Here is a 22371-nt window from a genome sequence, read left to right as displayed (position 1 = left end):
TAGTGGTGTGCTTTAAGACTGTTCTTGGACCACCATTGTTTAACTTGTACATGAACAATATGGGAAATAATTTGAAGAGAAATATTCAGTTTGCTGATGGTGCAAAACTGGGTATAGTTATAGCAAATCAAGCCAATATAGAGTTTTCAGGAAGAGTTAAAGAGGCTGGTAGTATGGACAAAAGATTAGACTACAATGTGTACAATACTGATGGAACTGTACCCTAGAAAATTGATAAAGCTAGGGATTTGAGGATGGTAGTAGATAAAGAGTTGAAGTTTAGAGAACATATTGCTAAAGTTGCCAGAGTGGCTCACAGGATTACTTGGTTACTGAAGAAGGCATCAACATGCAAAGATAAGAAGTTATCATTCTTCTTTATAAGGCATTGATATGTCTTCATTTGGATTAATGTGTTCAGTTCTGGTCATCCTGGTTTCTTGAGGATGAGGAACTAGTGGAGAGAAAATGGCAAGTGACGAAGTTGGTGAGTGGTCTGTGTAATCCTCTCTTGAAGACAGATAAAGGGTTGTGGATACAAAAGATGAATAAAATAGAGGGAATGTGACAGAAACATTTAAGTTATTTAAAAGGTTTCATACGACTGATGCAGAAGAAATATTTCAGCACTTGGCTAGAAGTGGCAGAACAAAAGGCCATCTCTGGAAGATGAGTAAGGGTGTGGTTAACAAGAGTGTGAGGACTAGATTTTTTGGTTGAAGAGTGATAAACAAGTGGAATGGGTTGCTAGTTATGTGAGTATTTCATCTGTCAATGAGATCAAGGAAAAGTAGATAGATATTATTTGGAGAGTTTGGGTATCCCACAATGAGTCTTCACACTCCATGGAGGCACCCAATAATATTAATAATTGATGATACCTCGAGTTTCAATACCATTTAGGATGCGAACAGCCTTTATCAGTATTGAAGGTGAGTTAGCTGGTCTCATACAGAAATAGATGTATTTTTCTTTCCAGAAAGAAACTAAGGTTTTTCATTCCATAAAACAGGAAAACTGTCCAAAAGGACACATGCGATTAACAGTCATAATGCCTAAGCAGACTGGATTAACTAGGTTTCAAAGAAGTTACATGGTTATGACAAAGCCCTAAACCTACCAAGAAAGAAGAAAACAGGAACAGATATGTAATGAGGGATGCTTAAGGGTCAAAGCTATATAACTGAGAGGTGACCACCACATAGCCTTTAAAGCAGGGGGTCTTCAACCTTTCAGACAATGTGGGCCGCATTAAAAATTTCAATGAAGCCCACAAGCCACTAAGCTATACGGCAGTATTTAGAATTGCAAGATGCTTTCCAGATTCATAAGGAAAGCTGTGCATTTGATACTTTACAAAAAATCCTATAAAAATAAACAGACTCCGCTTTAAGAGCGTAGGTAGGAGTCGGGTTCATAAGTAAATACAATCCATACTTGAAAAAAGATAATTTAATGAAACAAACATTAATTTTTTACAATGTCAATGGGCAACTTGGCAATATTTTTCCTTGACCAGCTTGTCGATGTTGGCATCAATGTTGGAAGTCGCCATGCGGAGTATTCTCGAGATGTTGGTCCATAATCTGAGTTCTTGTCTCGGATTTCACATGCTTCATTATGGAGAAGAACTGCTTACATAAGTATGTGCTTCCTAACAAAGCGCACATCTTCAAAGCATGCTGGTGAAGATTAGAGAATGCGTCCGCAGAAATGTAGACTTTGTAAAATGTAAGCAAGGGCATATTGAATAATTTTTCTCAAAAGAAGAGGTTATTTTGGAGTTCAAGCAGCTCCATTTGTACTGAGCATAGCATTTTGCCAGCATTGACACCGAATGGCATCAAAAATAAACCTAAAGAAGACTGCTGGTTACGAAAATCGATAAATCTCTCCTCAAACTCACTTCGCAACACAGCTAATTTTGTAGCGTATTCATCAAGAAATGAACAGTTGCACTAAGTGAGAAGCTGAAAATGAGTTTTTTGCAAGTTGTGCTTCCCAAAGTTTGAGCTTGGCCACAAACGCTTTGATATGCTCAAACAGAGTATGCACCAGTTGATCTTTGGATTGTAGCCACGTATTTAGGTCATTTATATGCAACGAGATGTTGGTCACAAAGGCAAAGTCTGTCATTCACTTCAGATTGTTAAATTCTGCAATCGGATTCCCCTTGGTTTGCATGAACTGCTGTATTTCGCTCCTTAAGTCAGACTGTTTTAAGAGCCTTCCCCTGCTCAACCAATGCATACCAGTATAATAAACCATATTGTCGTGATCCGCTTCGCACTATTGGGTCAAAAAGGGCATTGACTATGATTCAATACCCTTGCCCTAATAATGCTGACAACAGTCACAGTAACTTTCATGACATTCTCAAATCCAATAGTTTTTGCGTACAAATTCTCCTGGTGGATTAAACAGTGGTAATGAACGAAATCTTTTCCTTCTAGTTCTGGTTCTTTCCATAGCAGTGCAACAAACCCTTCATTCTTTCTCACTATAGCAGGGGCACAATAAGTTACCACACCCTCAAAGTCGGTTATTAAGCTGAGGTCAAAACGCTGGAGCGTTTTCTTGGTGGCCTCAAGGATATCAGTGGCTTTCATCATTCCCTTCATAGGTACGAGCAGTAGAAGTTCTTCTGTAACACTGAATTGTTGATCAATGCCACGGACAAAGATAGCCAGTGCTTCTGACCTAATGTGTTGTATCCTTTACATCTGTGCTCTCATCTAAAGCAAGTGAATATGATGAAAATTCAGAAGATAATTTTTTTTAAAAATCTCTTCAATGTCATTGGCAAGTTCTTCCACACAACATGCTACAGTTAGTCCAGACAAACTCTGTTTTTTAAACACTTCCTCATTATTTGGGCACAGAATATCCCCAGCAGCGATGAGACACTCTTTCACAAACTCTTCGTCCAAGAAGGCTTTTGATTTTTTAGCAATTTTTTCAGCTATTACATAACTTACTTTGACTCACGCTTCGCTCTCTTCCCTGTAAAACATACTCTGCTGGCATTTTAAATCAATTTGGAGATGATTCATTTTGTCTACACAAAGTTGCCCTTGAAGGTGATCAAAATTGGACGCATGCTTGGTCTCACAGCGTCGTTTTATATTGCATTCATTTGATACTGACACTAACACAAGACAAATTAAACACATTGGCTTGTCGTCGATCGGCACAAAAAAGTACAAATTGGTCCACTTTTCATTAAAAACCCGACAAGAATCACTTGATTTATGCATTTTACTTGTAGACACCATAGTGATGGAGGATGAACCCAAAAAATGATCCAAAATGACTGTGTAAAGGTTATTATCGCCCACTGAATATCTGTCTCACACTAATGACAAAAGTCTGGCAATAAAAAACCACAATAGGCTATGGCTGACACGACAAACCTGCATGCACTTATCATGAATATCACACTGTTCATGACTGACTGACTGTGGATGACATCTTCTTTTGTTTATATGAAAACAACGAAGTATCAAGAACCTTCGAGATGTATCTGAAAGGTGCAAGATGGTGCAATCGAATGAATTACTGCTTCAGCCATCGACCCATGACATTGGTACAAGTACTTAAGTAATGCTTGGAACTGCTAGATGGCTGAAGAAACATGTTGATTTAATATTTAATTTGATAGGATTTTATGTAAAGTATCAAATGCACAGCATTCCTTGTGAATCTGGAAAACATCTTACAATTCTAAATACCGCCGCATAGCTTAGGGGCCTGAGGGCTTTATTAAAAATGTTTTTTATTTAAACGAGTTTTAATGTGAAGTAATTATTTTTTCAAAATGGCAGGGAGGTCACGGCAAAGAGCTCCGAGGGCCATAGGTAGACCGCAGACAATGCATTAAAGACCATTGCTTTAAAGAAATGCAGAGAACCAACCAGTGCTTCTGACCTAATGTCCAATCCTCACTTTCTCGTGGTGCGCCTTGTTAAGTATCTACTTGGATACTGAACGAACGAGGATGAGCTGGCAATCTAGAATTTAGCCGACAAAATTCTATTCTTATTGGCTTCAACCAAAATTTCAAATGATGGTACAACATGACAGAAACTCATGCTGGCTGGGGAGTCGCCTGGTTAAACAAGGGCCCCCATTGTTTTTGCCAGGGAACCAGGACAAACAGCTAAAAGTCAGCTACTGGAGCAAATGCTAAAACCCATTGCTACTCAGCCACACCAGAGTTCAAGATCAGTACTATCAACATAAGAAGCCTGAATGGCAAAGAAATAGAGCTAACTGAGGAATTGGATAAGTACTAGATCCACATAATAGGGGTGATTAAAACAAAAAAGGCAAAAACTGATGAGATCTTTCTGAGCAATAAATACAAAATGTTATATTCAGGCAATGACAATCAAGGAAAAGAAGGAGTAGCAATAGTATCAACACTAAATACAAGGCTAATCTTCTTGAATGGCAGACAGTCTCAAGTAGAGTGATATGGGCAAATATGAGAATAGAAAACTGGTCAATGAGACTTATCTGTGCCAATGGTCCCACAGAGGGTTCTACTAAGATAGACATGGAGGAATTTTTTTAAGGCTTTAGAGAAAGCAACTGAAACAATAAAAAAAGGAAAAGTTGGTTCTGGTTGGGGATCTAAATAGCAGAGTAGGAAGTGATTGTCAGACATACAAAAATATTTTGGGAAAATTTGGAGAAAAGACCAAAGCTAATAATAATGGCAAATACCTGTTGGACTTCTGCTCAGGACATGGACTAGTTATTACTAACACAATGCTCCAACATAAAAATGTGCACAATTTCACATGGAGAGAAGAGGCAAGGAATAAGAAAAGTCTCATTCACTATGTTACTGTTGATAATGATGTTTTCCCACTGGTGCAGGACACCAGAGTGTACAGAGGATTTGAAATTGGAAGTGATCACTATTTAGTCTTGAGCAGGATAAAATTGAATTTCATATTGAAAAGAATAACATGTAAGAAAGTTTTAAAGCGAATAAAAGTTGAGCATTTCGAAGATGTGAACTGTAGACTAAAATACACAAATATTATTCAAGAAAAAATGAAAGAGTTTGAGAACAGGAACCAAACCTTGGAGATTCAGTGGCAAGCCCTTAAGAAAACAATGATTGATTCAGCCATTGTATGGCTGAATCAATCATTGATAGGTATGTGGTGAGGTTGTCTGCAAGGATAGAAAAATCAGAACTCCATGGTGGACACAGGAAGTTAACACTTTCATTGCCAAGTTGAAAATTGGAATTTCGTGTGGTGGCCAAATTTTTTTTTTTTTTTTTTTATTTAGTTAGCGACGTCCACGCGATAATGCATGATCGGCCGTTTGGTGAGAACTCGCAACGTACGATATCGCATGATAGGCAATGAACGTGTTAAAGAGGCAGTGAAGGAAAAGAAGAAAGCATATCAAAAGTTCCCGGCAAATAAGTCAGCTTGTGCTCTTAGAGAACACAGAGTCAAATACAAGAAAGTTAAATATCGTGTAAAACTGGCTAAACAAAAGTCATGGGAGGACTTTATTAAGAACATAGAAAATAAATATCTGGTAAGACATTCTGGAGGTTCTTGAAGAAGCTCAGAAATGGAGGGAAGGTTGCTGTAAAAGGAATTAGAGGTGACATGAAAACAGGAGAAAAATATATTCTTAAAGTATAGAGTAATTACTTCAAAAAATTGTTAAATGAAACAAGCAGTGATGACAGCACAGTGGTAAAAAAACATTGACCAGGCATGCAGTCGGGAATACATATCAATACTTGAAGTAGAAAAAGCCATCAAAAGCTTGAAATGTGGAAAGGCAGCTCGTGTAGATGATATTCGACCAGAAATGCTCCAGCATGGAGGTATAAAAGTCTTACAGTGGCCGCACTGAAATAGTTCAGAAATATTTAATTTAATAACAGTTAGATGGCCACAACTGCATAGAATGAACTATTTTGAGTAATTTCTTATTTCTTGTGTTTATACTTTTAGTTACCTTTGACCTCAGAAGATGTAAGTCAAACGACTTACGAAACTTGTCATTTATCTTAATAAACATGTGGTCCAATTACCAGAATCTTTCTTCTGAACTGCTAAACCACCCTACGCCTACAACTAGTTCAGAAATAGTTCAGAAAGCCTGGACAGAGGGACAAATACCAGATGATTGCAGTAGAGCTCTCATATCACCCATATATAAAAAGGGAAATAAAACTGAATGTGAGAATTACAGAGGTACTTGGTTACTGAGTATCCCTGGTAAGATATATGCAAGTATACTTGAGAAGGATTGTGGAAGAGAAGCTTGGTTAAGAACAAGCTGGATTCAGAACAAATAGAGGCTGTCAGGATCAGATTTTCACTTTACGACAGAAAGTTGAGAAATCGTGGGAATATAACAAAAATCTGTATTTAAGTTTTGTAGATCTGGAAAAGGCATATGACAAGGTACCAAGAGAGAAGCTATTCAAAATGTTAAAGTTATATGATGTTAATGGGACAATATATCAAGCAATACTTAGACTTTATTTGAGATGTAAGTCAGCAGTTAGAATTGAAGGAATTACAGGAAGGTTTAATGTTAAATCTGGTGTCAGACAAGGATGTACATTATCCCCTCTGTTATTCATTATCTTATAGATCACATTATGAAGGAAAGTGGTATTAAACCTGATGCCAAAATTGGAGGTGTTAATCTTAGCTATTTATACTTCTAAATAAATATGCTACAAGTCTGCAAGATTCCCTGACTAAAGTGAATAACTGTTGTAATAGATATGGCATGAAGGTCAGCATTAAAAAGACAAAGACAATAAAAATAGGTAGAAACATTGAAAATATCAACTGCATTGTGAATGGAGAACCTATAGAACAAGTAAAACATTTCAGCTACTTAAGCACGATTTTTACTGAAGATGGTAAATAAAATATGGAAATAAATAACAGAATCAACAATGCTGGTATGGTTGGACGTCAACTGAATAAATTCATATGGAATAAGAGAGAAATTAGTCGGAACACTAAATTAGCTGTATACAAGACTGTTCAAACCAGTTTTAACTTATGGATCCTAGAGCTGGGTCAGAAGTAAAACACTTGACCAAAGACTAGAGACCGCAAATATGAGAGTCCTGAGAAAGATTATGGACAAGAACAGATGGTATCAATGGCAATATCATACTGAAAATGAGGATATTAGGAATGAACTTGACATTGTCAGCATCCAGGAATGCATTTGCAGGGCTAATCTCAGAGATATGGTCACTTAAACAGAATGGGAGAGGAAAGATTAACAAAACTTGAAGTTTGAAATATTGTTAAAATGCATATCATCATTTTTTTTTTTAAATCTAAACTCCCTTCAAGCCAAGCAGAAATTTTAACATAATAGTAAGATGCTTTTATGAAAATTGACTTAATACTGTAATGGGATTAAAAGCTATTCAACTTACTAATATCACTGCCACCAAATTCAAACAAAGCATCTTCATAACATTTTCTAATCTTCTTTATGGATGATTTTGGCTAAAAAAAAATAAAATAATAATTTAACTATGTGCAGCTTTAAATATTCATAACATTACTAACTTCTTATTAGAAATTCTTTCTCCAAATTAGTTATCTGTCAGGATTTTCACACTGTTAGATCTTATATTTTAGTCTAAGGCACTTCTACCTATATCAATTCACCTAGATCTTAGTCATCCCCTGGATCTTTTTTCCTGGTATCAAGCATCTTTTGCTAACATTTCCTTCTACATTCTGTTTATGCAACCAAACCAGCTACATTCACTGTGGCTGACAGATTCCTGAATGCTCACAATATAAAGTTCTTTTGTAATATTTTTTAATATTATTCTGCCATTGCCATCTATCTGTTCACTCTCTAATTTTTCTAAGAACTTTCATTTCTAGGAGATCCTGCGGTTTGTATTTAAAACATAGTCTGCAAGGCCAGACTGACCATAGTCATGATTGCAGATGTATCATTGGTGTTCTTCTAAGTGGATGGTGTTACACCTGATATCTTAAGAATGTAGAATTCTCAGCAATCATGGTGTAACATGAAGAATAAATAAAATAAATTAAAAACCCTGCATAAAACATAATAGTTGAATTAATTAAAAGAAAAAGAAAGATTCTTGCATCCAATAAAATATATAAAATAAAAAGGTGTTTGTTGAACTAATTAACAAAAAGAAAGGATATATTAATATTGTGATATGATTTAAAAGAGAAAATTTAACTAAATAAGACAGAAAAGAATTAGTCATAAGAGATGTCATGTTGGAGGCTTAATGGATTTTTTACAACACTCAAAAAGAATTAAAATAGAATTTAATACTTCCTATATTTCGTCCTAGTCACTAGGACATCTACGGGGATTACAAAAACAATTAATGTAACATATACACAAATAACAAACAATACTAAGCCCAACCACGTGGGTGACACTAAAGTCCTATCTAGGTAGAGCGCCCTCTAAGGGCAGTAGTAGGTTGCCTGGAATGTAAGGTGGGAACTCTGGTGATGAGTGTTTCCCAAATCTTAGGAAGCTTAATGCAACCGTATTTATTGAGATTTGGTTGGTTTTTGAGAGCTGCTGCTGCTTCTAAGAAAAGTCTCTCTTTCTTGAATTTGCTGTGGTGGAGCATGGTGGTTTTCTTCCATGATACCCTGTGGGTGGTGTTCAAAACATGGTCAGCCAAGCATGAATGACCATAGTTGTGTTTGAAGATGTAAGACTTGTGTTCCTCTAGGCGGATGGATGCTGATCTGCCTGTCTGTCCAAAGTATGCCAGCTTACAAGAACAGGGTACTTTGTAAACTCAAGGCAGAGAGAGAGGAGGGAGCTGATCTTTCGTAGAACGGATAAGAGTAGCAAGTTTGCGGTGGGGCTTATATGCTGTTTATAGGTTGTACTTTTTTAGTATCTTGGCTATTTTTTCGGATGTGCCACAGATGTATGGTGATGGCATTTTTAAAATCTTGTTGACGAGAAGGACGGGGAATGGGGGAGGAGTTGATTATTTTTTTGATACTGTGATCGCTGTAGCCATTGGAGAGGAAAGTGCTGTGTATGTAGTTAGGCTCAGTAGTGAGGGCAGTTCCACTGGAACAAAGATTGTGGGCTCTCTTGGTAAGAGTTTTAATAATGCCATATTGTTGAGAGAGGTGGTGGTGGTGGGAGAGTTTGTGAATGTATCTGCCTGTGTGTGTGGGTTTTCTGTATATGGTGAAGGTAGGTGTATCATTAGGCAGGCGTGTGACTAAGGTGTCTAGGAAGGGTAAACAATTGTTCTTTTCTTTTTCCATAGTGAATTGGATTCTTGGATGATGTAGGCTATTGAGATGACTGAGGAAGGAGTCTAATGTGTCTGGGCCATGAGGCCAAATAGAGAACACATCATCTACATATCTTAGCCAGATAGAAGGTTTCAGTGGGGCTGAGTCTATGGCTAGTTTTTCGAAATCTTCCATATAGAAATTGGCAAGGGGGGGAACCCATGGCGGTTCCCTCTATCTGCTTGTAGATTTTTGTTCTTCCAAGAGAAATACCTAGAGTTAATGGCAAAGGAAAAGAGATCTAAGATGTCAGAGGGAAAAACGTTTCTAAGAGAGATAAGGTGTCAATTAAGGGAATATTGGTAAACAAAGAGGAGATATCAAAGCTTACCAATATGTCTGTCTTATTCAAGGTTAAATTGTCTGTGAGGGCTTTAGAGTGGGTCGAATTTTTTATATAGGAAGGGGACCTTTTGGTGAGGGGGATCAGAGAGTTGGCCAGCTGTTTAGATAGTCTATAGCAAGGTGCATTGGTGGCATCTACTATAGGCCTGAGTGGGGAATTGGGTTTGTGGATATTTGGTAAACCGTATATTCGGGGGGGCAGAAGGTTTAAGTTTTTTCGTGACGTCAGGGGGCCAGGAAGATACTTTTTTGAGTAAGATTTTTAGTTTCTTAACTTGTGTTTTTGTGGGGTCGATCGCAGAGGATAATGTTCATTTTATGATTGTATTCACTGGTATTAAGAACGACTGTGTCATTACCCTTATCCGCTCTGGTGATGACGATACTTTTTTCTTTCCGTAGTTTCAAGAGAGCTGTGCGTTGGGCATATGATAAATTACTTTTTGGCAGAGAAGAATGCACGAGGATGTTGGCTACGTCAAGTCTGATGTTGTTAGCTATCTCCGACGGTAAGTGACCGATTCCCCGTTCGATGTTCACCATTACGTCAAGCACCGGCACTTCCTTCAGAGCGATGGCAAAATTACGGCCGAGGCAAAGGGCGCTGACGGCATCGTCGTTGAGCCTTTTGGAAGAGAGGTTTATTACTGTCTGGAGCGGTTGATTTTGTGGTTGTGGTTTGTTTTTCACAAGGTTGCTATATTTGATGTGTTTATTTTTTATTTTTTGGAATTCTCACTGTGCGGAAGTTTCCGAAATGCCAGAGAGAATCGACCAAAGTTCAGGGTTAAGAACGGTGGAGAGCTCTGAATGTAAGGAGCCAATGGTGGCGTTCGTCACTGCGAGGGTAGCAAGTGTAGAGGCGATTTGCTCGCGGAGTAATGCCAGGATGGCACGGTTATATATACGAAGTGCTTTTTTGGAATGTAAATTGATCTTCATTTTAACGCAGTTTGGTATCACTCTTGTATCCCGACATCGTTTTAAAAAGGCCAGCCTATTTAGTTGCCTAGATAGTCGTAGTTTTGACTTACCGTATTGCTTGGATTTGCTTGCTAATTCTTCTCCATGGATGATTAGAATACGTGTGTAGAGGCTTAAGTGCTGTGAGGACATCATGTTGGAGACTTAATGGATTTTTTACAACACTCAAAAAGAATTAAAATAGAATTTAATACTTCCTATATTTCGTCCTAGTCACTAGGACATCTACGGGGATTACAAAAACAATTAATGTAACATATACACAAATAACAAACAATACTAAGCCCAACCACGTGGGTGACAAAAAACTCGACCCACTTTAAAGCCCTCACAGAAAATTTAACCTTGAATAAGACAGACATATTGGTAAGCTTTGATATCTCCTCTTTGTTTACCAATATTCCCTTAATTGACACCTTATCTCTCTCTCTCTTAGAAAACGTTTTTCCCTCTGACATCTTAGATCTCTTTTCCTTTGCCATTAACTCTGGGTATTTTTCTTGGAAGAACAAACTCTACAAGCAGATAGAGGGAACTGCCATGGTTTCCCCCTCTCTCCCCCCCTTGCCAATTTTTATATGGAAGATTTTGAAACACGAACCATAGACTCAGCCCCACTCAAACCTTCTATCTGGCTAAGATATGTAGATTATGTGTTCTCTATTTGGCCTCATGGCCCAGACATGTTAGACTCCTTCCTCAGTCATCTCAATAGCCTACATCTAAGAATCCAGTTCACTATGGAAAAAGAAAAGAACAATTGTTTACCCTTCCTAGACACCTTAGTCACATGCCTGCCTAATGATACACCTACCTTCACCATATACAGAAAACCCACACACACAGGCAAATACATTCACAAACTCTCCCACCATCACCCCTCTCAACAATATGGCATTATTAAAACTTTTACCAAGAGAGCCCATAATCTTTGTTCCAGTGGAACCGCCCTCACTACTGAGCTTAACCACATACACAGCACTTTCCTCTCCAATGGCTACAGCGATCACAGTATCAAAAAAATAATCAACTCCTCCCCCATTCCCTGTCCTTCTTGTCAACAAGATTTTAAAAATGCCATCACCATACCCTGCATCCATGGCACATCTGAAAAAATAGCCAAGATACTGAAAAGTACAACCTACACACAGCATATAAGCCCCACCGCAAGCTTGCTACCCTTATCCGTTCTACAAAAGATCAGCTCCCTTCTCTCTCTCTGCCTGGAGTTTACAAAGTACCCTGTTCTTGTAAGCTGGCGTACTCTAAACAGACAGGCAGATCAGCATCCATCCACCTAGAGGAACACAAGTCTTACATCTTCAAACACAACTATGGCCTTTCAGGCTTGGCTGACCATGTTTTGGTCAGCCAAGCCTGTGCTGCTTCTAAGAGACTTTTCTTAGAAGCAGCACAGCTCTCAAAAACCAATGAAATCTCAATAAATACGGTTGCATTAAGCTTCCGAAGATTTGGGAAACACTCATCACCAGAGTTCCCACCTTACATTCCAGGCCACCTACTACTGCCCTTAGAGGGTGCTCTACCTAGATAGGACTTTAGTGTCACCCACGTGGTTGGGCTTAGTATTGTTTGTTATTTGTGTATATGTTACATTGTTTTTGTAATCCCCGTAGATGTCCTAGTGACTTGGACGAAATATAGGAAGTATTAAATTCTATTTTAATTCTTTTTGAGTGTTGTAAAAAATCCATTAAGCCTCCAACATGATGTCCTCACAGCACTTAAGCCTCTACAGATGTATCATAAAAGATGGTATGTGAGAGGCTAGAGATTAACTTAAGTAAATTCATAGAAAAAATTTGGAAAGGGGATTAAGTTAGAGGCTAGTGGAAGAAGAACAACAGACTATCGCTTAGGGCCGATTCCTGGATTGAGACAACGTTTGGCAGAAAAAGCCACCCTAATTGGTCGGTGAAGTAAAATCAAGAAGGGGGCGGAGAAAATCAGTTAAAAAAGGTGCCGTTAGGAGAGCAGGTATAAAAGGGTTGGAAATCCCCCCCACATGGCTTTTTGGGTTGTTGTTTTGGTTCTTTTCCTGGGAGAGTTCTTTACGAGCTCCATGGCATAGGTTTCACGTAGTTTTCCTGAGTGGCGAATTTGGGGTTACACATCTCCGTCGTCACAACAAGGAAACAAGAGTGAGTGGGATTTCGATTCCGAATTTCCTATGTAAGAAGCGAAGAATGCCATAGAGTCAAAGAAAAGAAAGCATATTCTTTGTGCTTCAACTCCAGCAATAACTACGAAAAGGGGAAAGCTGTAAAGAAATAGATGTCCATGTCACGAGTTGCACAGCAGATATATAGATGATTCAAAGTGTGTCCGGAGTTACGAAACGTTAAGACCGCGTGAGCCTAGTTCAATTCCAAAAGGAACGTAGGATAAGCAGATTATCGAAGAGGTCATACCAAGATAGTTCAATCAGAAAAAGATAAAGGCCCATATGGAAAACTCAAGAAAGAAGGGTACTGTAAATTATATCTAATGTTAACTAAAATTTGTCTGTAATATGTATAATTATTCTAATACGGAACTGTTGAAGTGACCAAGGAAAAAATATACTAGGACTTTAGTATCTGACAGAATATAATGAAAGTAAGCTTGCTAATGAATATTATATAAGTAAGTACGTGTCCTGAGAATTTTGCATGTCTATTATATTGTATAAGAAAGTTTAAATGTCATAGTTATGTGTTAGTGCAGTAAATGGTTTAGTTAATATACTTAAGTTTGGATAGTTAAATAGTGTGAATTAATCTTATATGCCCATGTGATATGAAGTTATGTGTTGAATGTGTATGGCGGCATGATCGTAATACCCATTATAGGATCATAGCTTAATTATTTATGATAAGCTAATGTTAGTTTGTAAATATTTAGTATAGCATTGAATTGAGTAATAACTAAAATTTGAATTGTACCATGTTAAGGAATTTAATAAATCTTTTGTCCAATGATAAAACAGTTGTCTGAAATTGCTATCCAATGCACCACTTGAAAATTACGAACCTAATCACGCGGAAATTGATGTGTTAAGAAATGAGATTAAGTGTCACGACTGCAACATAGTTACACTTTCTGACATATTTTAGTTCTTTCTCCTTGTTTTTGCATATAATATCTTGAACTAAATGTCACAAAAGGTGCAGCATAATACAAATATTATGGATACTAAGGGGAGAAATAACTCAGATATTAGTAAAAATTTTGGTGATAACTCGAGCATAGATAATAGCAGAACATAGATAAGCAGAAATTATTAGATAGAATAAAAATCATAAAATGAGACACAACAATGGTTGCTGATTTAGCTGTCTGTCCAAAGTAAGCCGGTTTGCAGAAACAAGGTACTTTATAAACTTCAGGCACTGAGAGAGGAGGGAGATGATCTTTGGTAGAATGGATAAGGGTAGAAAGCTTACACATGGAGCTTAAACAATGTATGGAGGTTGTACTTTTTTAAGGGCATGGCTATTTTTTCTGATGTGCCACCCCATTCCTTGGACATCTCTTCAGAAATCCTTCTAAAGAGATGGCCAAGGAATGGGGGAGAAACTGATTACTTTTTTTATCTCTGTAATCACTGCAGCCATTAGAACCGCTATGGGTTCTCCCCTCTCACCCTCCTCTCTCAGTGCCTGGAGTTTATAAAGTACCCTGTTCCTGCAAGTTGGATAGACAGGTAGGTCAGCAATCTTCTGCTTACTTAGAACACAAATCATACACCTGCAATTATGACTATGGTCAATCTGGCCTTGCAGACCATGTTTTAGATACAACCCAGAGGATCTTCTAAAAAAAAAACCACCATGCTCCACCATAGTATACTCAAGAAACAAAGACTATTTAGAATCTGCAACAGCACTCAGAAATCAACTGAATTTAAATAAATATGGATGCATAAAACTTCCCAAATTTCATCATCAAATCTCTGACATGAACCCTCAAGGGGTATACAGGATATGATAGTACTACATGAAAATTTTACATCATTACTAACTTCCTATCTACAATTTTCCTCCAAATCAGTCTGTTACTTGTCAAGACTCCAACATTATCAGATCTTATATTTCTATCGTCTAAGGCACTTTGTACCGTATAAATCCACCTATATCTTGGTCTTCCTCTGGGTCGTTTTCCTGCCAACCTGGCAGAGAACACTTCTTTGGCTAATCTTTCCTCGCCCATTCTGTTTAAGTGACCATACCACTTGAGATTAGCTCTGCTAACGCACTCCTGGATGCTGACAATGTCAAGTTCTTTCCTAATATCCTCGTTTTTAATATGATATTGCCATTGATGCCAGTGTACAAGACAGTGTTCACACCTATAATCTTTCTCAGGACACTCATATCTGTGGTCTCTAGTCTTTGGTCAAGTGTTTTACTTCTGACCCAGCTCTCAGATCCATAAGTTAAAACTGGTATCCAACTAATTTCTCTCTTATTCCATATGAATTTATTCAATTGACTTCCTACCATACCAGCTTTGTTGATTCTGTTGTCTATCTGCATATTTAATTTACCATCTTTACTAAAAACCGTGCGTAAGTAGTTAAAATGTTTTACTTGTTCTACAGGTTCCTTGTTCACAACACAGTTGATATTTTCAACAATTTTACCTATTTTCATTGTCTTTGTCTTCTTAATGCTGACCTTCATACCATATCTATTACAACAGTTATTCAATTTAGTCAGGGAATCTTGCAAACTTGTAGTGGATTTATTCAGAAGTATAACATCATCCACATAAAGCAAAGAGATGACATTAACATCTCCAATTCTGATATCATGTCTAATACCACTTTCCTTCATAATGTGATCCATATAGATTATGAATAACAGATGGGGATAATGTACATCTTCCTGTACATCCTTCAATTCTAACTGCCGACTTACAAGTCAAATACAGACTAAATATTGTTTGATATAATAACCCCATTGACCCTATATAAATGTAGCGTACTGAATAGCTTCCCTCTTGGCACCTTGTCATATGCCTTTTCCAGATCGACAAAACTTAAATACAGATCTTTGTTATATTCCCATGCTTTCTCGACTATTTGTCGTAAAGTGAAGATCTAATCCTGACAGCCTCTATTTGGCCTGAATCCAGCTTGTTCTTCACCAAGCTTTTCTTCCACAATTCTTCTCAACCGTTTCTAAAGTATACTTGCATAGATCTTGCTAGGAACACTCAGTAGGGAAACACTGCTGTAATTCTCACATTCAGTTTTATTTCCCTTTTTATATATAGGCACTATTAGAGCTCTACTCCAATCATTAGGAATTCATCCCTCTGTCCAGGTTTTCTGAACTATGCAGTGCAGCCACTAAGACTTTTATACCACCATACTTCAGCATTTCTGGTCTTATGTCATCTACTCCTGCTGCCTTTCCACATTTCAAGCCTTCGATGGCTTTTTCTACTTCAAGTATGGATATGAATTCCTGACTGTATGCCTGTTGAGTGTTTTTTACCACTGCGCTATCACTGCTTGTTTCATTTAGCAATTTTTCGAAGTAATTACTCCATACTTCAAGGATATCTTTTTCTCTTGTTTTCATGTCACCTTTATCATCTCTAACTCCTTTTACAGCATCTTTCCTCCATTCCTAAGCTTCTTCAACAACCTCCAGAATATCTTACCACCTTCTTGATATTTATTTTCTGTTCTTGCCAAAGTCCTCCCATGACTTTTGTTTAGCCAGTTTTACACAGTGCTTCGCTTTCTTACATTTGTCTCTGAATTCTCTGAGAGCACAAGTTGACTTATTCACCAGGAACTTTTGATTTGCTTTCTTCTTTTCCTTCACTGCATCTTTAACTTCCTGTATTCACCATGGAGTTCTGATTTTTCTATCCTTGCAGACAACCTCACCACATGCTTCTCTGGCTGAATCAATCGAGGTTTTCTTCAAGGCTTGCCACTGAATCTCCAAGGTTTGGTTATTCTGTGGCAAGCCTTGAAGAAAACCCGAATAGTTCAGCCAGAGAGTCTTGGGAAACATTAATTAATTATCAGAGATCCTACTGTACACCCTAGCTAACCTACAAATGCCATAGATGGCACACTACCAAGATAGGACTTTAGAGTCACCCACATGTTTCACTTAGTATTGTGTTGTATTTGAGCGTGTTACAATAGTTTTTTTTTTGTCATCCCTGAAGATGTCTGAGTGACTGAAACAAAATATTGGAAGCATTATAAATCAGTTTTAATGCTTTCTGAGTGTTGTATATATATATATATATATATATATATATATATATATATATTCCATTAAGCCTTCCAACATGATCTCCATATGAGCATTTCTGGTCAAATATCTACTCCAGTTGCCTTTCCACATTTCAGGTGTTTGATGGCTCTAATTTAGTACTGTATGCACCTGACAGCATTCGTTATGAATATCACTGTGCTATCATTTCTTGTTTTATTTTGGATTCCTTCAAAGTAATTATTCTAGATACCTAGAATATCTTTATCTTCAGTTTTCATGTCTCCTTTATTATCTCAGATTTCTTTTATACTTCTCTTTTTTTTTTTCATTTATAAGCGTTTTCAATTACCTCCAGAATATTTTGCCACAGTCCTGATATTTATATTCTATATTGATACCAAGGTCTTCCCATGACTTTTGTTTAGCTAGTATTATAAGCTGCATCACATTTTTCTCTTATTCTCTCCAGGTACATGCTGACTTACTAGCCATAAACTTTCGACATGCTTCTTTGTTCTTTTCCTTGAAAAGAACAAAGTTCACCAAAAACTTTGTTCTTTTCCTTGACTGCCCATTTAAGTTTTCATGATATGTTAATGATCATTAGTTGTCATTAATATTCTAAGAACTCTTTGTCATAATAGGGTTATATTATTTGATAAACAAATATAGTGAACAAAAAGTATATACTGTTTTTTTAAGAAATATTTCAAACTATTTAAAACATCAAATTATCAATAAAATATAAATTATATTCATTCTATTTTAATGAAATTAACTCATAATACCATATAAAATAAAATAAATTATGCAATTAATCAATTACTAAGATTTTACTTTATTCAGACCAGAAGTTAGCTGTGTTAAAAAAAATTATAATGTTGCAAGTCTAATAATAATAGACTTGCAACATGAATAAGTATATCAGGTTATCCAAAACACGGTCTGGGGTGCAATTTTGTGCAGCCCATATTTCCATATTATTGTTACATACTGAATGAAGAACCTTTAAAAGGAAACAATTCATTTAGGATTTAACAAGTCAGAAAAATCAGGTGAGAGAAAAACCTTGTACTCGAGCAGAAGAAATAAAGTACTAACTGTAAACAGAAATAGAATTATATCCTTTTAGTAGAATTGTAATACCATGTAAAGAACTTTGTGTACAAATTAGTGATTATATATAAAGAAAATATTGGCTTAAATTTGTGTCCTATTAATCTATCTAAAATAATGTTAATCGCCAGAGAGTAATCAGTAACAGTTCAAGGGCCACGTCTGAAACTCACGTATCAGTCGTAACACCAGAGGCTACAGCAAACATGGATAATAACATAAGTGCTCTTTCCATGAAGACAGTACCTAACAGCAATAGGGAGAATAAGAATCATCTTAAGGGCATTAAAACTAAGGGTCGTGCGGAAAAAAGGATACAGCAAAAAGAGGCACTAGAACACAGAATATAAGCAATGCGTGCCATATTGCAAGGCCTCTTTTTGTTCTGGATTTCATCTCAAGGATTCTTGACTGGTGGTCGGAAAAAGGACGAATCAAGATTCTATGATGTTAGACAGCGGGCTATTTTCCTGATTATGCTGAACAAGATTCCACGCGGAGCCGTATGCTAATCATCAGCCTATGCAGAAATCATGCCAGTTGCTGGATGTTCCATCAGAAAGGAGCAGAGATAGCCCTCAATCACTGCAGAAACTAGATCGAGTTCGGGAAAAGTAGAAAGGACAACGTAGCCAAAAGCCAGGCACCGAGATAGCCGATCAAAGGATGACCAGAACAACATGTGGTAGTTAATAGACCTTCGGAAAGAACTAGGTAATGTAAAGATCTTTGTTATTTGTTATGGAAGTGATAGAAGATAGAAATTTGTGTTTGATTAAGTCATGTGGACAATCCTTAGGGAACTTTGATAAGATTTCGTATTTTGAGAAAGCAAATTCTGTTGAACAAGGAATTGTTAGGAACGAATCTAATTGTATGTGACTGAATTAAAACGTGTAATTTGTTTAGTAGATAACCTTAACTGGGAAAGCAACAAGTTGTATAATATGTACTCTATGAATTTAAGTTTTAAAAGAGGTATACCGTGAGTAGACATATCGATACAAAATTAATAACGGTAAAAACTCACGTACAAAGATTATTTAATAGTATAATTTTCGCCTGTGTGTCACAGGCATCTTCAGTACATTAAGCTCAAATTAAACAATAACGGACAATTCCAAAAAGCTGATTTATAGGTACTTTATAAATCAGCTAATCTTTCCTAAGTTTTTATTGTATTGATTTATTTTATTTTATTTTATTTTTTTTTATTTTAGGAAAGTTATTGACCTTTTTAGTTATCTTACACCAGCTACTTAGGTGGCGCTTTTTTGGAATTGTCCGTTATTGTTTAATTTGAGCTTAATGTACTGAAGATGCCTGTGACACACAGGCGAAAATTATACTATTAAATAATCTTTGCACGCGAGTTTTTTCCGTTATTAATTTTGTATCGATACTCTATGAATAGCATGCATGAGAGAATCTTAATTTAGTGTAATATTGTCATTGCTTTCTATTGTTCTGTGTGATTAACAATTTGATCTGTCTAGGTGAATTTGATTAATTTAGAATTGTTTAATTATCTTAGCATGAGATTTAACTTAGCAAGAGATTTAGAAGTTTTAGTATATTGATTCAACTTAGTTGTAATTGTCATTTAGTTCCAATAAACATGTTTTATTGCATATGCCTGAATTCAAGATAGCAAATTACCACTTATAAAATTAGAACAATAGCGGGAGAAATTTTAGATGTTTAAGTAATAGATCATTGGCCACGGCTGCAAAGTACCGATATCTATTTAAGTGTGTGTTAGAGCGTACGCCAATGAATCTAGGAATAATTCTCTGAACTTGAAAAAAATTCCTGTTATAGGATACTGGCTGGCACAGTATAAATACAAATTTGCCAGTATCTGAAAAGGAAATATCCCTAGGAAAAATCTAGTTAGGCTACACACAAGAAAAGATAATAGAGAAAAAAGAAGTACATAAGTTAAGAAATTAGAGAGAAACAACGACAGTACCATTACCATATGGAAATCCATAAGGTAAAAGAGGTGTCATGTATAAATCAGCCTGCATATAAACAGCACTGTATATCAGAAATAACATTTACAAGAAGCAAAACTGATGCTATTCTTCCCAAATAATTTTTATAAAAAAAGTTTAATTTATTAGAACTCACCTGTGATTCTTCAATGGCTATCATTATTTTGAATAACTGTGGTGACAAAGGCCTTAAATTCAGTAATCTGAAGGGGAAAAAAATTAATGGAATTACAGAACAACAACAACAAAAAAAAAAAAACTCAAAACTTTTTTGAAAAAAATTCAGTTTTCTTCTTATCATCATCATCTTTCAATTGTAATATTTTATCTGCAGCATTTGTAATAATTGTGATGATGTTATTAATTACGAACTGTTACCTTTGTTATATTCTATGATTAATTTTCTTATCTTATTCTCTTTACTATGTGTATTTTACTTCTACTATTTTAAATCTTTCTGTTAAGTTCTCTTTACCATTTGCCATCTTAAACCGATTAATTTAGTCCCCACTTGTAATCCTTTATACTATCTACAAGCAGGGCTGCCGAGAGGGGTGACATCTGAGACTTTTGTCACGGGCCCAGCATTGAAAAGGGCCCGACCGTTGGGCCCCGACGTATCACATAACTGTGTTTATAATGCATGGTTTTAATTCTCGTAATAATACAACAATGATAAAGGATAATGGCATATCGAGAATGATACTGTGTTTTGTTTTGGACAGATGGCTACACTCATTAGCTAGCCGTGACTGTCCGGAAGACACTGATTCTCTTGGCGCGGATTGCTGTAGTTATAGCGGGCGACAACGTCAATAGGCGTTCATGCAAGGTTGTTGCAGTCCACTGCGCTAGCTAGTAAGTGCATTAACAGTAATGTTCCCTGCCAGAATGCTTCATTCTTGTTAGTATTTTGATAGATGAAGGTTTTGTTTGCTATCAATAGAACATGACCTGGCTATGAAAATTGATCATGATGAGGTGATTAAAGATTTTGCTAACCATAAAGTAAGGAACTGGATGAGGCAGATGAGGCAATAAAAATTCTCTTTTTATTATTGTTTGTATTCTGTATGGTATGTAACGTATCGAATTTTGAATTTATTGTACACTTTTTTTAAATAAATGTTTAATGTTTTATATGCCTTTTTTTATTAAACAAAAGTGATTGACTTTTTTAAGTGCACAGACTTGTCATGGGCCCGAAAATTTCTCTGGGCGGCCCTGCCTACAAGTGTTAGCACTGTTAGTGAAAAGATCTCTAGAATAGGCAATTCACAGATCCAGTGTTAACTATTTATCACAAGATATAATTTAGGGAAAATTTATTTGGTTTTTCAACTGTGCCACCCTGAATTAACATTATGGCACAGGAAGAATAGTTAGAGCACTTATAGAATAGATCACTTTCTAAAATAACACCTTAAATAGTCAGTTGTGGCAATTTCTCTAATTTAAGCACACAGGTTCGGTTATTTTTGTGAGACAGTGCATTGGTCAAAATCAGATGATAGTTTTTAGACAAACAAAACATATTTATTTTACCTTAAGCACAATACAATAACAAACAAATTCTCTCTAATTTCTGCTTTAAACTTAAAGTCATAACCTTACAATATAGAACTGCAATTCACAATGCTAAGAAAAACTTGCTTTACCAACTGTAGACAATTTCTGGCTGTTACAATCAATATCACTGGCTAACATTCTTCTCAATAAATATATTTTAGCTAACTTTCAGTCTCAATTACTTCCTATAGCGACTTAACAACTCATTTTAACAAAGCTACGTTCAGTGGACATACAATTCTTGATCACAATCTCAGAATCAGCATATTAAAATCTACTCACAAATTCGTAGAAACAAATACAGTCCTACCAGTTTGGATGACTTTTGGCAGTTCTGCTGACTGCTTTCCTCAGTCCCATATCCTAGCCTTTTCTGAACGGCTTTTGGTGGTCATCCTGGTGAGGTCCTCCTCCGGGATCTGTAGCATAGTTCACTGTCGGTTATTGGATCTACTGTCGATGCCACTCATCTGGTTGCATGTGGCATGTTACGTTACTGGAATTACATCTCCGTAGAATGACCTTCCTCTCCTACTTTCTACTTCTGCAAGATGAATAAACTCCTAGAACAGCCTCCAACCTAAACTTTCAAACAGACAGCCCCCTCTAGGTTCTCAAGGCTTCTTTTATATGATTTGAAAGCTCCTTGTTTTCAGTGTCGGAGACCCCCGAATCTTCCTTAAATAACTTATGCCACTGGTGTTTTGACCTTCAGAGTTGGTGGGAACAATTTATACCTGAACGGCCTTCAATACTTTTGTTTAC

General features: G+C 36.6%; 1 protein-coding gene across 1 annotated transcript in view; it reads right to left on the bottom strand.

Annotated features, from left to right (window-relative positions):
- Nucleotides 1-7453: 7453 nt before the first annotated feature.
- The window catches only part of LOC150092080 (U3 small nucleolar RNA-associated protein 6 homolog), a gene marked incomplete at both ends in the record, with an annotated part of 33815 nt that continues 18897 nt past the window's right edge, over nt 7454-22371 (bottom strand). Inside the window, 2 exons of the mRNA XM_090415326.1 lie at nt 7454-7526; nt 20174-20240. Coding sequence (XP_090271452.1) covers nt 7454-7526; nt 20174-20240 — 140 coding nt within the window. The remainder of the gene's footprint in view (nt 7527-20173; nt 20241-22371) is intronic.

The sequence above is a fragment of the Typopeltis vanoorti genome, unplaced genomic scaffold, assembly GCF_054136105.1.
Source record: "Typopeltis vanoorti isolate ZY-2024b unplaced genomic scaffold, IOZ_Tvanoo_1.0 HiC_scaffold_797, whole genome shotgun sequence".
NCBI lineage: Eukaryota > Metazoa > Arthropoda > Arachnida > Uropygi > Thelyphonidae > Typopeltis > Typopeltis vanoorti.
This window is presented reverse-complemented; position numbering and strand designations above follow the sequence as displayed.